This window comes from Clarias gariepinus, chromosome 7, assembly GCF_024256425.1.
Source record: "Clarias gariepinus isolate MV-2021 ecotype Netherlands chromosome 7, CGAR_prim_01v2, whole genome shotgun sequence".
Classification (NCBI taxonomy): Eukaryota; Metazoa; Chordata; class Actinopteri; order Siluriformes; family Clariidae; genus Clarias; species Clarias gariepinus.
The window spans coordinates 30,588,778-30,605,575 of record NC_071106.1 but is presented as its reverse complement, the minus strand read 5'-3'; the positions used below and the strand labels follow the sequence as shown (position 1 = coordinate 30,605,575).

Below are 16,798 nucleotides of genomic sequence, written 5' to 3'. Positions count from 1 at the left end.
AGTTAGTATTTTGTAATGGTTAGATTTAATATTATAGTGTCCTGTCTCTAGACAGCAAAAGTTCAAGTGATGGCACTGGTCAAGATCAGTCATCAAGTGCACAGTCTGTAGATGCAAAACTAAAGGACCAGCAAAAGCCTGCTCTGAATGACATGCCAGTGGAGGAACTGGTGAAGAACATACCTCCCAACAAACTTGCAATATGCCTGACTACTGTAGCTATCGAAGGCCTCACAGATGAGGAACTGTCTGACAGCGGAGAGGAGGGCATGTACAGAGAACGTGATGAGTTCGTGGTAAAAAATGAGGACATAGAAAGCCTGCAGGTATGTAAATAACTTGAATTGAATGTCTTTCTTTGGCAGATAAGTGTGTTGTATGTACATGATAATAAATATCTCCACATTGATTTACACAACTGTAGGCTTAAAATAATACAACAGAACATGTTCCAGTTCAGTACATGAATGTGAACTATTAGTAAAGATTAAAGGCAAGAAGTATTATAGAGTTTATAAAATAAATCGAAAGTTTCGAAATTAAGTCAGTTTCCAGTGGAACAATTCAATTTTTTGCAATGATTTTTCCGTGCACCTTGACGGCATGGAACATTTAATTGGTATTTTAAACTCTATTTGGGTACTTTATCTAAATACACCATATGGCCATATGTTTGTAGACACCTGACCGACAACCGCATATGTCCTTATTGAACATCCCATTCAAGATATCGTCCTCCTTTTGCTGTTATAATAACCTCCATCATTCTGGGGAGGGTAGTTTACTAGTTTTAAGAGCTTGGCTATGGGGATTTGTGTTTATTTAGCCACAAGAGCAGTATTACGGTCAGGCACTGATGTTGGGTAAGCAGGCCTGAGGTGTGGCCAATGTTCTAGGCCATCCCAAAGGTGTTCAGTGGGGTTGAGGTCTTGCTCCAACCTTGGTTAACCCCCATCACCGTGTATTTACGTTAAACTTGGTTTGTGCATAGAACACTGTCATGCTCAAAATGCGGAAATCGTAATGCTAGTACATCCTGTACAGTTATTTGCTTCCAATGATGTGGTAACTGTCTGGGCGCAGGCTTAAATATGGGTGAAATAGTCTTGAGCCATTTAATCTACCCTCTGGGGATGGGAACCACCAGGGCCCACCTGATACTAATGTTATCACAATACCTAGGTGCCGATTCAATTTGTATTGCAATTCTATAAGTATCACAATTTTACAAATGTTTATCGTACAATGTTAAATTGTTTTCAGAGTTCATTATATTTTGAAACAAACTTTAGTCGCAAATTATTCGCTCCTGCCACAAAAGATGCTGTGCTGTCTTCCAATGTATAAATAGTTTAGAGCACACACCAAGTGTTATATATTAACCTGTATATACTGTATTAGTGTTACCACCTCCAACACAAACATATATGAAATCATAATTAATCTGTAGTATTCACAGTGTGTTTATTCACGAAAGATTGTAAACCTGTTAACCTATAACCTATTCAGTTATTTAGGCATACTGTATTTTTTTTTTCAGATGTCAAAGGCACAATAGAAATTATTATTATTTATTATTATATTGTATGAAAATGTTTGGATTTGATTTGATGTGCAATGTGGCCTGTTTGTATTTTATTGTACGTAGGTGACATTGAAGGCAGGAATAGAACCTCCAGCCATTTGGAAGGTACAAAAGGCCTTGCTGCAGAAATTCATACCCGAGCTGAGAGATGGAAAACGAGTGTTTTCCGCTACCAACAGTGTGAGTGTTTAAAAGCATTGTCAGACAAGTACATCGTTTGGTTACGTCAGGCATGTGAGGAGGTCTAACCAGTTTGATGCGCCTTCCATGCTAAAAGAATTACAGCAGAGTTGTGGTGCGAATACTGACATCTTTATAGAAGACATAATACTACACATTGCTGCCGCAAAACTGGCAGAATTGAATGAAACCTTTGCAGTATTTGTTTTTTTTAACCTAAACTTAAATCTGCACCATAAATCGAAATATTGAGTAGATGTGTAGTTATGTGCCAGATGACGTCACAGCATCATGCAAAACTAGCTGGACAGAATTTCATAAAATCTTTTGAAGTACTTGGATATCTACCTGAAGTTTAACCTGCGCCATAAGTGAAATCAAAATATTGAGTAAAAGCGATGTTATAAACAGTTATGTGTCGGATTTAAGAACCTACTTTAAAATAAGTTACTAATAAGCTACTTGCTCAATGTAAATACTCGGTACCCGTAAACCAAGACTTTCGTTTTCCAATTCAAAATTTATAAAAATCTTTGCTTGTCTTGCAGAACACTCGCAAACAGTGTTACTCGCAATCCAAGGTTTCACTGTATAGTGAATTTTAACCCACTAAAGTTTGTACAAATTTTAGGACAAAACTTAATCTTTATAAATTTTTCATCTGTGATTCACTCTCAAATACTAAATAGAGAGTGTATTTGACTGACGACAAAAGAATTACTTGGCGTAAGCAAGGGTTAAACATAAACTACTGTAGGTAATTGTTGTACAATTTCCTAATATTTGGCCATCAGGCTGGTGGAAACCAATACCATATAATATTGTCACAGCAAACCAAATGTTGTTGTGAAATAACAGTTCAGAATTAAAAACCTGTAATTAAATTTTTTATTTTCAATCAAAAAAGGAAGGGCTTTATCTTTGTTGCAGGCCAACGTACGTGGGCTTCAACCTGAAATAATATCATCACTGATTACATTAAAGCTGATCAGCTCATTATTTAGCTTCAACCTTTTAACGATTTCTACAAACTCAGCGAGTGTAAATAAAAATCAATGTATCTCTGAGAATGCATAAATAACAACAGGCCCACTTGCTCAGACAAAGGAGTTAAGTTTGGTACTGAGGAGGACTACAAAACCCCTGGAGATGTCATGGAGAGGACAAATACTGTAGATATTAGAGGGCAGGTTTTCTACACCAAGCGCATGAGATGATAACATCTTGGTTAATTTGTTTAATAAGGTATATAAAGTTGTCATTATGTATAAGCGTTCACTAATTATGTTGCATTTCAGATGGGGGGGTGCAGTATGTATATGGTCAACCCTTGCTAGTCAAGGCATTGTTATTAGTCAGAGCACCTTCACACGTGCATTAAGGAGGTCTCGGCATTGCATGCTTATGATTTCACAAAAATATAGGAATGAATTATGCATGCAATAGCATTTCGAGTGCTCACAGTAGTAAGACAGTGTGTATTTTTTTCACCATGGCGCCATAGGGTAAATTAAGCTTACACACTTCGTACTAAGACACTTTGTACTTGAGCAATCGGACTGTATCTATGTAATCGGTATTGTCTCCTGCTATGTCAAGTTTCACAATAGATTGGTGTACTGTAAATAAATAGATCAATCAATCAAAAGTATTTTTACACCCCTATTGGTTAGGTTGAATGTGGCTGTTTATAATATGTAGTAAATTCTGTGCATCTGTTTTGTCTAAAAGAACTGGTTAGTCGAACAGGTCCAGGTGAACATGCATTGATATTGTGATTATTATGCTAGAACATGGTATAAAGTGTAACTTCTGTGTTTTTTCTATTATGTCCCTTGTTGCACAGTACCTGGGTTATTTCGGAGATGCTAAGACCATGTACCGTAGAGTATACGTCAAGTTTCTTGACACTGTGAACAAGCGGGAGTATGTGCGAGTCTGCAACAGAAAACCAAGGTGCAAGCCCATGCATTCTGTAAGGTATGACTGCATTGACTTTTTTTTTTCCTGTATACGTTTTGCTTGATGTTCCCTTCACACACCAAATATGTCATAAGCCAGAGGACAATGGAAGTAGTTTTTTCTGCCCCAAGTCACATTGCATACATTGGAATCCCCCCACTCACTCACACACTCGCATCACCACCAACGAATGGCAGCACATTCCCGTCTCAGCCAGCTGTCAGATTTGAACTGTCCGTGAGCAAGCTGAGCCCACTCATCAGGCTTCAGAAAGAGCAACATACAGTTTATGCAGGTTTTCTGTTATGCCGGTCATTCAGTGTGGATTGAAATTTGTTAGTCTGCTTGGAAATGTTTTAACATAAGCATTCGCACTTGGTTTGCATTTATTTATTTATTTTTTTCCTTTTTCTATCTTGCATAGAGGTTCTCAGAAGGCTCTGCACGCCCGAAAAGCTGCCGCACCGACAGCGTCCGACTCCTCTGCTTTGAAATCCGGCACAAAGCAAAGCCTGTCCAAGCCCAGGCCAAAACAGGCAAAAGCCAAGGCTGAACCTCCACCGAAAAAACGGAAGAAATGGAAGGAGGAGTTCACAGACTCGACACAGCTGGCATCTCCAGAAACCGCATGTGAAGATGACGGTGAGTAGTAGAGATGGGAGAGAGGCGTTGAATCGATTATAAGTTGCGATTCTTTTCTATGGCGTTTCATGCATCCCTACACTGAGACCAAAATCTATTAATTTTTTTAGTTACATTTTTTATTTTATTCATAACAGATATGCACAGCCAGTGCCAGTGGCCAGAATTGGCTAGTTTCCAGCTTGATAGGATGTAACCGAGTGCAACAGAATCACATTTGTATGTTAAAAGCCTTTGATTAGCTGTTTTCTTCAAATCCTGCAAGTGAATTTATCTCACACCCACTCATTAAACCACAAGCACTAATTAGTCTTGAAAATCACATGCAGTAGGATCTGTGCACGCACTTGTGCCTGCAACTGATCAACACGTGCTCATTGTTGAGTGGAGTTTAAAGACTTTGGAGGCATTTGAGTCACTGAAACATCGCCATTTCTTTTATAATCTTACAGGCGGAGCACTCTAAACCATCCACACATTTGCATCCCATGTTGTTGGTGTGTATTATTTGCTAAACTTATGCTCAGGCATTATGATAATTTTTTAAAGGTTCAGTATCTTAAAATTGTAACAAGATCTGGAAAAGGTTTAATATCGAATCAGGATATTTAGCCCCTTTAACGAATATCCCATATAGCTCCCCTTACAGTGTTTCTGCTCATCCGTGGCTTACAATTTTTGGCAGTCGATTTTTCGACTTTACATTTACATTTAGGCATTTGGCAGACGCTCTTATATATAAACTTACATTTTTTTATCTTATTACACATCTGAGCAGTTGAGGGTTAAGGGCCTTGCTCAAGGGCCCAACAGTAGCAACTTGGTGGTTGTGGGGTTTGAACCTAGGACCTTCCGAACCGTAGTCCAATGCCTTAACCACTGAGCTACCCCTGGCCCTGGCGACTTTACAACGCTAACAAAATGTGAGGCCACAAGCCAAACCTCCTCTCAGTTATGAGGGTGAACTACTGATACTCTACATTGTACTTTGTTTCCAGTAGAATTTGCATGAAATTATATATTTTTTTTATTGTGCTCAATTTTCATCTAATGTAAGAGTTGTGAGCATGGTTAAGGTAGGCTTAGCTAACCTGTTAGGTGTACAATATGAAAATTTTTTGGCCAAGGAATGTAGACCCCATTTTCATCATTCAAGCAGCATCTGTAATTTACTTTCCATTTGGACTTTCCATATTTTCACTTTTCAACTGCTGGAAACACACAGCTATCCATATTTTGGATGGAAATAATACCTTATTTATTTGGCACAATACATGTTTTGAATTCTTGAAAAAGAACCATTTTACAGAATCATTAGCCTTGTTTTGACACTCGTCATAGTGTTCCCTTTCTTCTCGAATCTCAGAGTTTACACCACCGGTACCGTTTGCCTCGCGCTTCCTCAACACCAGGACGATGAAGGAAACCTTCAAGAGTTTTGTGGAGCTCCTGATCAGCGTTGCTCTGGACGCAGACGTCATGGTGACACTGGAGAGAGAGAACGGTAAGGACATAATTTGATTTACTGTATTGTCTGATCAATATTTTGATTAAAATTTATGATTTGATTTCAATATTTTTTTCAAATTTTCTCCCTAATTTAGTCAAAGCCAATTCCCACTCGCACTTCCACATCATGTGTACAACCACCAGGAAAGTACTATGTGCTCCTTCCACTTGCTTGAGCTCATAGACACCCGTCATTGTCTGTAGATCCATGATTGATGTGAGAGCGCTAAGTGCCTCCTATCCCTCCTCTCTGACACAACTCGGCCCAGCATCATCCAGCATCACCCAGGATTCAAACTCGCCACCTTATCATTGACTAATCATTCTTTCTGAGGAGTTCGTAATTTATATAAACCAAAGTTCTGTTTATTCTTTAAATCTATAGTGCTAAATCCTGATATCAATCCGATTCAGGAGAAAAACAAAATGTGCAAGGCACAGTAACACAAAGTAGGACAGGAGCATTGGAATGTTTAAAAATAGGATATCGTGTCATATTATAATGATGCTGCCCTTTTCTCCTGCCTCACTCACTGATGCATTCTCACCCTGGGTTTTTATTCCAGTGCAGTTATGAATCTTCCCTTAGTGCTGATATTTCATTTTTATGTCAGGTTCAGAAATAATAGTTTGAAATATTCAGCCTGACCGATCAATGTTTTTTTGGAAATCCTGAAATCAGATTGCACATTACTTATTTTAAAAAAAATTATAATTTTGGGGGGATTTTCCCTGATTTTTCTCCCTAATGTAGTCGTGTCCAATTCCTCCGCGTCACTAGGGGGCTCCCACATAAGGCTACTACTACCACTCAGTGGGAGGGCCGAAGACTATCACGTGTTTCCTCCGAACCACATGACGCCAGCCGACCGCATCTTTTCGAACTGCTCGCTCACGAGACGTGGGCGGAGTAACACACTCTGAGGACAGCGCTATCCGCTCCTTCCGCTTGCATGAGCTCACAGACGCCCCTGATTGGCTGTAGAGCCGTGATTGATATGGAAGCACTAAGTACCTCTCACCCCTCCCCTCTGAGAGAGCTCGGCCAATCAGCTCTCTCTAGACCTCCAGCTGCGAGAGGTTACAGCATCACCCGGGAATTCGCGATCTCCAGATGATAGGACGAGCACTTTAACACTGCGTCCCAACATTGTTTATTTTGTAAATATTGTCATTTCATAAGGAAAATGCAAGAAACCGGTCTTAATGTAGTTTACACAAGAGTTTGACATTGAGATCATGCAAGTACAGTATTTACACACAACAAGGTTTCAGGTATCCGTGCTGTCTTTCAGATGAACTTCTGCTGCCTCATATGAAGAAAGTGGATGGCATGATCACGGACAATAGGAGGAGGCTGCTGCCCAAGCTGCGGGTGGGACAGGTGTTCAAAGTGAGCAAGCCCTCAAACATCTAAGCCACCAACTTCTACAGACATCTGTCCAAAACAAGGGCATGGATAATAACCCTTGAAGTGTACATACATTTTTTGGGTCCCTATATATAAATAATATAGTGCATAAATTCCTGCTGTCCAACAGAAATGGGAGAAAATCAATTCCATGCTACACTATTTTGCCAAAAGTAATCGCTTGCCTGTCTTCACATGCATATGAACTTGAGTAACTTTTGATTCTTAGGGCATAGGGTTTAATATGGTGTTGGCCCAGCCTTTGCAGCTATGATAATATGAACTCCTCTGCTTTGTGCACTGGTGCGTGGTCTTGTTGGAACTGGTGTGGGATTGGTATTCAGGAAGTCTTAATACTTCAGCATACCAAGACAGTTTCATGCTCCCAACTTCCAACTTTGGACGGCTCCGTCCTGTTCCAACATGACTGCGCACCAGTGAACAAAACAAGGTCCATCAAGACATGGATGAGCGAGTTTGGTGTGGAAGAACTTGACTGGCCTGCATAAGGTAGAACCTGACCGTAACCAGATAGAACACCTTTGGGACACCTCCCTGTAATTTTCTTTTAGAAATATTATATCAAGTTTCCATAGCAACCAAGCTGCATCACAGCTGTTTCTTTTTAACCCTTTTGGCAGCTTTCTTGTTTAATATTCTGGTAAATTGCTTATTGGTTATTAAATGTGCATCTTATTTACATACATTCACTAACATCACCAACTGTGGTAAGCATGCAGTGCTCTCCCCGCTACAACCAGCGTTTGATTCCTGCTCAGGGCATCCGTTTTGCATTAATATTGTTTAGAAGTGCTTTTTTGCAACACTGGATTAGGGGCATTCATTCAACGTTATCTCATCACCATTTCATCAGAGTAAATACCAACTTTGTCATCTGTAACGTTGCTAAATTAACATCATTTGGGCAACCGTATTTTATTAAAGGTGTTCAATGCGTACAAAAAAATTGTCAGTTGTGGTCTTGTGCCAGTAATCAGTTTTACAATATACTGCATTATAAGGTAGTTGGTCATCATAAAATACCCATTGAAGTGTAACAAACGTTTAAGTCAATCAAGCCCACACTTCCTCTTCTGAAAGCAGTGATTATGCAAGCTGTTATGCAAGCAGTTGGTGCATTAGTTTATTAGCTGGGGAAAACAGTAATGGCCACGGAAGCAGAAACTGGAAAAATCCCCAAATATTTAAGGTCTGACGTAAGGGAGCACTTCGGTTTCCCGTCAAGTTCCATTGCCCACCGGTTAGTGAATCAAACGGTTACATTGTGCCAAATCCACCAAATAAGCGGTACAGATGCTGGCATGAATACAACCACGGTCTGGCAATCATGAAGACACACACACACAAATATGAAACACAGTTTAGAGTCTCACCAACGACTAGTGTACAGTTTGTTTTCATTATTTTTATAAAATGTAATTACTGGTTTTCAGAATGTTCAATATATTAATATAAAAAATGGAAATTCCAGGCAATGCTTATTATTATTCCTTATTATATTGAGACACAACTGCATCGTACCAAGTTTAAAGACGACAAAAGTCACTTTTTAGTAATTTTCTATTAGCCAAGGGTCGAACATGCCAATTCGATTTTCGATTGTAATCTCATATACTGTGCCAAGAGACCCAATGAGCTGATAACCACTAACCCTCCTTTGCTCTTAAGAAGGCTAAGTCAGCCTGTAGTGGTTAGAAGCTAATCTCTAATGGCAAACCTAGCCCTCCTCAGCTTATAGTCGTGGTTTAATGCTCTTACATATACGAGGGGGTTTTTAGATAAGCCATATTTTCGCCATGTCTTCCCTCAGATGCCTTAAATCCTGGGAGTAGAATTTGCTAATGACGGTCTGGTCCCTGGGGATGAATTTTTAATGCACAATGTTGAAAATAAGCATGCAGTCGTTCGAGCTGCGGACCAGCCTGACCTCTTTCAGTTGGTCGTGAAGGAATAGGTTCTTTCACAGTTAGGACTGTTGTGTCGTCTCAGGGTTGTACTCATACACCAAAGTTTTGTCATGGGGATTGATCCTCGTCATGTAGGACGGATCATCCCCGGCGTGCTGATGGAGTTAGACAGTAGACAGTCTCCTGGACTACTCCGTATGACACCGACAATGGCAGCAAAGTTGTTGTTCGGCGAAGATGTACAAGTTGCCGAATGGTTTCGACGTTTTTGGGGCTTGAGCTTGTTGAAAGTCTTCCAGTGATGATCTTCCACACTGGAAGTGTGCGTGCCATACAAAACACCTCATTCGTCTCATTGCAGCATCGCCGGAAACTCACAGAATCATGTCGAACGTCTCTGTGACATATGTGCACTTTTTCGCACAGAAGTTCATGATAAAATGGCAGACATGGTAACACAGGAGTCGCCACGGAATAGCACCAGTTGCGCCTCCCTAAATGTAGACGGGACAATGTCTTTTGGCACACTGACTTATGAAGCTTAGTGTTTCCTGTGACTGTGTGTGCAGCCTTGTGCTGCCATGTGTTGGCGTGTTACAAAGGTAGTCTCAACGTTTTGATACCACCTCATATATACATTGTTTTCCAAGAATGCTGATAATCAGAAATGCAAGTTTAAAAAACCTTAAGAAGAGAAAAAATCAAGCATGCAACATGTAGTATGAGTATGGCATTGTCCCTAATGGACAAAGCAGTCACATTATAAAGTACAAGTTGACACTTTAGACACTGCTGTGGCTGGTGAATTATTATGAATGATTTTTATCATATTTATTTGTCATCTCTTTGTCAATATCCTGATTGCGCCTATTTGTTTTTTCTCTGTCCGTTCAGAATGCTTTAGACAGCTTTCCAGAGTTGTCGGTGGTACCGGAGCTGAAAACAGATGGAGAGACCCCCACTTTTAAAGTCCGACTGAGTGGCAAGGCGTACAACAGGAAGACCATGAAACCTGCTAAATCCCCTAATAAACTTCCCCTGGTGAGTTGCACAATGATATTGTTTAGATGTCTTATTGTTTACACATAAGGTTCTGTATGTTGATTGATATTAAACAATGTCTGGTTTGTAGTACTTGCTTTTAGCAACTAGGTGGTCTCATTTATCTGATTATTTATCATTGACGTTGTCTCGCTGTCTCTCTTCCAGGAGTACACAGTGGAGCAGCAGAAAACTCATTGGTTTTCTCTTTATCATTCACTGCAGCATTACAAGTATCACACATATCTGAGGTGTATGAAAGAGGTGAGACTGTGTTGTTTTTGTTTCAGTTAACTTAAAGGCGAATGGTAGTTGTGTTAGGTTGTTAGGAGAAATTAACCCCATGTTTCTGTTATTTGCTAAACAAGTACATATACCCCTGGACAAAGGTTTAGAATATTTTTTCCATGAAAACTCCATAAAATAATTGATTTATGAAATATGATGTAAAACAGATATTAATATAACTGAATATTTTTTTAAGCTTAAAGTAAAAAAAAAAAAAATTCGGTCAAGGATTCGATTCCAGCCTTCTGCTGTGTGTGTGTGGAGTTTGCCTGTTCTCCCTGCATCCTTCAGGTACTCTTATTTCCTTCTGCAAAATTATTATGGCTCTTGGTACCAGAACATGTTCATCTGGCCCACATACTGCATGGAATCTTCGCCCATGAGTGCTCTACATCTGGTTACCTAATGCATAAGAAACACCAGAACAGTTATTGAATATTTATAGAATGTACTTTTAAAAAATTAATTTATAAAAATAATAATAATCATCATTTTAAGCAACACTTTATGAAACACATTATTACCTGAGCAACTGAACTTTTGGGGTAAAAGCATCTACAAATAATGCAAAGCAAGCATATCTTAAATTTACGTTCTTTAAAATATTATTATTATTATTATTATTAATAATAATTGTATTATTTTCTGTCACATATATCACTTTTTTGGCAACTATGTACTGTAGAAGGTCCTCATTTTGCACTCTTTTATTGTTGACTTGCAAGTGGCGTTCAGTAAATCTGCCAATTATGGACCTGTGAGTTTCTCAAACTTGGATTCTCTAGAAGTGATCTGGATGTGCTTGTCCTCTTGCTTGGTTGTGCTCTGGGTTGTGCACTGGGGTGTCCCACATCTCTTTGTACTCTGGTTAAAGCTAGTTTGTGTTGTTCTCTAAAGAAGAAAAAAACACTAATTTGTTGCATGGAATAGTATTTGTTTCTTAGAACGAGGCTAGAATGACAAAGTTGTATTTAAGTCTAACATTGAACCAAGGGAATTTCTAAGTGATCCCAAACTTTTGGCCAGTAGTGAACATTTAATGAACGTCTACCATACTAAAATTCAACGCATGGAAATTATATTGGTCCTTTTTCACGCTACTCCTATAGTGAAAGTTTGCACTTTATTTCTCTGATGTATGTGTGTGTTTTTGTGTATCAGATTGCACTGTTGCGCTCACGCGGCGTGGATCTGGGACAGGAGGAGACCGTGCAGACGTGCATGGGGAACCGAGCGTGGGTCGAGGGCCTGTTTGACCGCTTCGGAGAGCTTCTCACACAGGTGCAGCAGGCCTGCCTTTAACCAGACGGTAGAACGGTAGAGCAACAAGTGGGTTTAGTTCATGAGCCCTTTCTAAAGCACTAACCACCAGAAGATGGAGAAGCACCAAAACCCTGAGAATCGTGTCCAAACACTGAGATGATGATTAATCACAGAAAAACTCTAAACTATGTACAGACATGAGAAGGAGATTGTCAAGAAATACCCTGAGAAGATGAAGAGTCGTGAAGATATAGTCGTTAGATGATGGGAGACGGTGGAGAAATGCAAGATGATGGAGAACCACCAAGTTGGAGAAAGAAATTAAAAAGCCTTACAGAAGAGCATTAGAATATAAAAAATGTGAAAAACATGGGGAACCATGGGGAGACTGTAAGAAAATGGGGAACTGAAGACAAGAAGATGGAGAACCATGAGGAAAAATTGGGATGGATGAAAAAAGTGATGAAACACATGAGAAAACTTTATACAAAGATTAACAGCAGAACTTGGGTGTCTATTCTTGGAACCACAGAGGCGATAGATTTTAGTCACGTTTTTTAAATCATATTTTATGCTTCGTATTGTTATTTTTATTATCTGCTTGGCTGAACTGGACAGACGTGATGCAACATTTGGCAGATTTTCTTCTCTGATGGTTAATGAATTTGTGCTACAGGGTGATTTACCTTGAAAACACTATATATTTTTTTTTATAGAACAACATTTGAGATTGGTTAAAGAGGGATGCTAATGATTGTATAAATATATAAATACATAGATCTATATGTAAAAACTTTCTATATCAGAGTGTAAATTTTGTAAAGAGAGCTCTTTGGATGAATTTGACTCTTTATGTGCTTTTAGACTCCTTTTATATGACAGGTTATAAAGATGGAGTTGGTGCAATTCTAATACTTCTTTTGTGATAATGTTGTAATAAACCGCATCAGAACTATTTTCTTGTCGGAAACTATATTTTATAGTCTTTCGAAAAAAAAAAAAAACTTTATCTTAAATATAGATGTATTTTTCCACAAAGGAAATATTATTGTTTCCTGATCCTCTTTGTGGTACAAAAGATGCCTGATGTGTTTATATGACGAATTTCTATCCCTGACTGTGTGTCCTCATGATCACTTCTTTACTGTAGAATATTACAATTTTGCCACAGTTTTGCACAGATTACGATGCTTTTGCCTTTCGAGTCTAGCTGTGATACGACCTGCAAGTATTTTTTTTTTTTTTGATATGTGAAAAAATAAATAAATTTCTTACCATTGCATCTACTGAGTCAGAACTTTTATTTAAAGTTTTAGTTAAGGCTTCAGTTGCAATTGCCTTCATGCCACATTTATATTGTAGTGCCATAATATTTACCTTAAAGCAACATTTATTTTCAATCACATTTTTACAAATATTTCCCCATTTCCCCATTTTTTTCCCGTAAATATGTGACATGCTTGAGGTATATCCAATTTGAAGTCGTCATACAGACGAGTATTTCATATTGTAAGTTTATGCTACAAGCCATAAATAACATTTAGCAAAATATAATTCTGAGTGAAATTGCTTAAATTTGAAAGTATTTATGTAATAGCATTGTTCTTTGTCATATAATTTCTGCTGAGATGCGTTGAAATCTCCAGAGGTAAGACTGTATCTACATTAGGGCTTTAGCACTTTGGATTATAATTGTATTAATTAATTAATTAATTAATTATATGGTGTAATTCATTTATTCATTCTTTTTTTTTTTTGTTAAACAATTTCTTTAGATACTTCACATTTTTACTTTCATATGGTTAAATGCACATATTATTATTACTATTATTATTACTGTAGTAGTTTCTAATATCACTAAATTTTCACTTATTTTTATACATTCAGCTATGTTTCAATTCAATTCAATTTTATTTGTATAGCACTTTTAACAATTGTCATTGTCGCAAAGCAGCTTTACACAATCAAAAGAATTATTTAAGTTTGTATGGAATGTGAATGTGTATGAATCAACATCCAGTTTCCAGTGTGTGTGTGTGTGTGTGTGTACACAAAAAATAATAAATCAAAGCATGAGGAAATCAAAGTTCCTGCTTTTTTCTCCTTTTCCCATTTTCTACTGGCTAGGGTTTGATTTTCCCCATGTTGTGACCTCATATAAGAAGCCACAGTCCCCAAACCAACCACTAAGCATCCCAATATACACTCATGTATATGGACAAAAGTATTTGGTCAAGCCTGCACTGACATCATATCTAGATATAAAAACTTCAGTAGTGAGTCTGTCCACCTTTTGCAGCAATAACCGCTTCCTCTCTTCTCAGAAGGCTCTCTACAAGATTTTGGAGAGTTTCTCTGGCAATTCCTGCCCGTTCATCCCTTAGAGCATTTATGAGATCAAGGTCTGGCTCACAATCTCTGTTACAGTTCATCTTAAGGTGTTAAACAGGGTTGAGGTCAGGGCTCTGTTTGTGTCAGTCAGGTTCTGCCTTTATACTGTAGTCCTTGCTTTGTGCACAGTTATGTTGGAATAGAAAAGAGTCGTCCATAAACTGTTGCCACAAAGTTGGAAGCCTAGCATTGTCTTAGTATGCTAAAGCAATAAGATTGCCCTTTACTGGGGATAAGGGGTCTAATTACAGTAAAACACCAGATTTCAATATTTAACAGGTTTTGGCCAAAAACATGGTCAAAGTTGGTTTTGACAGCCATGGTCCTGAAATGTGACATACTTTCTAAAATTCTATATATATATATATAATTTTTTTCATAACAGTTTGGGTAAAAACACTAAAAAATTGTAATGAGAAGAAAATCTATATTCCTTATACATATGAAATATAAACATATATATTTACAGGAGGGAAAATAAGTATTTGACACATCTGCATTTTTATCAGTAACGGGTTTTCTAAATGGGCTACTGACACAAAATTTCCACCAGATGTAGCCATCAAGCCAAATACTCCAAAAAGACATCAGAACATTTAAGTATACAAGTTGAGTCATAATAAATCAAGTGAAATGACACAGGGAATAAGTATTGAACACATGAAGATAAGAAGGTGCAAAATGGCATAGAAAGGAGATCACCTGAAATCTGTCAGTATTGAGAAAGAAACCCTGCCCCTATCAGTACTAATTGATATCAGCTGCTTTAGTCCTAAATAACGGCCTAATTATGCAGGAGGCACACAGAAAAGACTTCATGATCTTCGTAATCTTATCGTTGAAAAGAATTCCAATAGGAATGGTTATAGGCACATTTCCAGAATTCTGGATGTTCTTGTGAGCACTGTGGGGGCCATTATCTAAAAATGGAAAGAGCATCAGTTCACCATAAACCGGCCACAATCAGGTGCTCCATGTAAGATCCCTGTCCGAGGAGTCCAAAAGAATAATTAGGAGTGTTCTCCAAGAGCCAAGAACCACTTGGGCAGAAGTTCAGGAAGTCCTTGTACAAGTAAGTACTGTTGTTTCGAAGAAAACCATAAGCAATGCACTGAAGCGCCATGGCATCCATGCACGCTCACAACGCAAGACTCCATTGCAGAACAAAAAGCATGTTGAGGCTCGGTTAAAGTTTGCAAAACAGCATTTGGAGAAGCCTGTGGATTATTATGAGACTATAGTATGGTCAGATGAAAGCAAAATTGAACTTTTTGGCAGTCATCCTACACACCATGTTTGAAGAAGAAATGGCACTGCCCAGCAGCCCAAGAACACCATACCAACGGTTAAGTTTGGGGAAGGAAGCATCATGGTTTGGGGCTGCTTTTGAGCAAGGGGTACTGGCAGACTTCATATTATTGAAGGCAGGATGAATGGAGAAATGTACCGGGACATTCTGGATAAAAATCTGCTGCCATCTACCAGAAAGCTGAAAATGAAAAAATGAAAAGCAAGATAATGATCGCAAACACAAAGCCAAGAAAACAAAGTGGTTTCACAAAGAAAAAAATCAAGTTGCTTGAATGGCCCAGTCAATCACCTGACCTAAATCCCATAGAAAATCTGTGGAGAGAACTGAAGATTCATTAAAGAGGCCCAAGGAACCTTCAAGATTTAAAGACAATTGGTCCAGAATCATTCCTGAGCAACGCAGACGACTGGTCTCTCCATACAAGAGGCGACTAATCACCAACAAAGAATTTTCTAAAAAGTGTTAAATAAAGTGTGTTCAATACTTATCCCCTGTGTCATTTCACTTCATTTATTATGACTTAACTTGTATACTTAAATGTTCTAACTTCTTTATGAATTCAATTTTTGGCTTGATGGCTACATCTGGTGGAAATTTTGTGTCAATAACCCATTTAAAAATCCCCTTACTGATAAAAATGCTGATGTGTCAAATACCTATTTTCCTCGCTGCATATATTATTAATTTTGCTGATTTTTCTTGAGCAAAAATGCTGCAAAGAAAACGTGAAATTGTGTCAAATAAAGTCATGTTAAAGCTCTCCATGTTCTTCAGGTTAAAATCTTTTCATCGAGTTCATTTTTGGTCCAGTGGCAGGAATTTAGCACTATTAAACCCTTGAGCAAAACCCATCATTTAGACCTGCGTATTTGTTTGCTTGCTTTTGGATTCTGGTAAGTGAATAAATGTGAAAGGCTTGTGGTTTCAGTGTGCACTGAAAGAAAGCTGGAAGGGGAATTGCAGTTTCAGGTCGTCTTTCCACATGTTGTGTTTTCATTCCTCTTGTATTCCACTTCCTCTCAGGTTCACCTGTGTGCAGTTATAGTGTGGTGATTCTGAGGAACTATGGGTCACCTTGTACTTTCACTCATGCCTCTAAAGGGAGTGGCTGGTTAATGCTTAACAACCCGTACACACATTACACATGGTGAGGGATTAAATCACAGTATGCATGTTTGTTCCACCAATGTTTTATCTTTATGTTTGCATAGTTATTAAGAATGACAACTCATTCTGTAGAACTGTTTCATTTTTTTTATTATTGTTCAATAACAAGAACGGTTTTA

At 38.3% G+C, this 16,798-nt stretch overlaps 1 protein-coding gene across 1 annotated transcript in view; it reads left to right on the top strand.

The window, feature by feature from the left end:
* The window catches only part of qser1 (glutamine and serine rich 1), a 28,543-nt gene extending 15,452 nt beyond the window's left edge, over positions 1-13,091 (top strand). The window contains exons 5-13 of the mRNA XM_053500204.1: positions 52-326; positions 1,649-1,765; positions 3,612-3,745; positions 4,152-4,369; positions 5,736-5,873; positions 7,174-7,271; positions 10,112-10,258; positions 10,427-10,522; positions 11,708-13,091. Of these exons, the coding sequence (XP_053356179.1) occupies positions 52-326; positions 1,649-1,765; positions 3,612-3,745; positions 4,152-4,369; positions 5,736-5,873; positions 7,174-7,271; positions 10,112-10,258; positions 10,427-10,522; positions 11,708-11,848 (1,364 nt within the window). The 3' untranslated portion in view covers positions 11,849-13,091. The remainder of the gene's footprint in view (positions 1-51; positions 327-1,648; positions 1,766-3,611; positions 3,746-4,151; positions 4,370-5,735; positions 5,874-7,173; positions 7,272-10,111; positions 10,259-10,426; positions 10,523-11,707) is intronic.
* Positions 13,092-16,798: the final 3,707 nt, after the last annotated feature.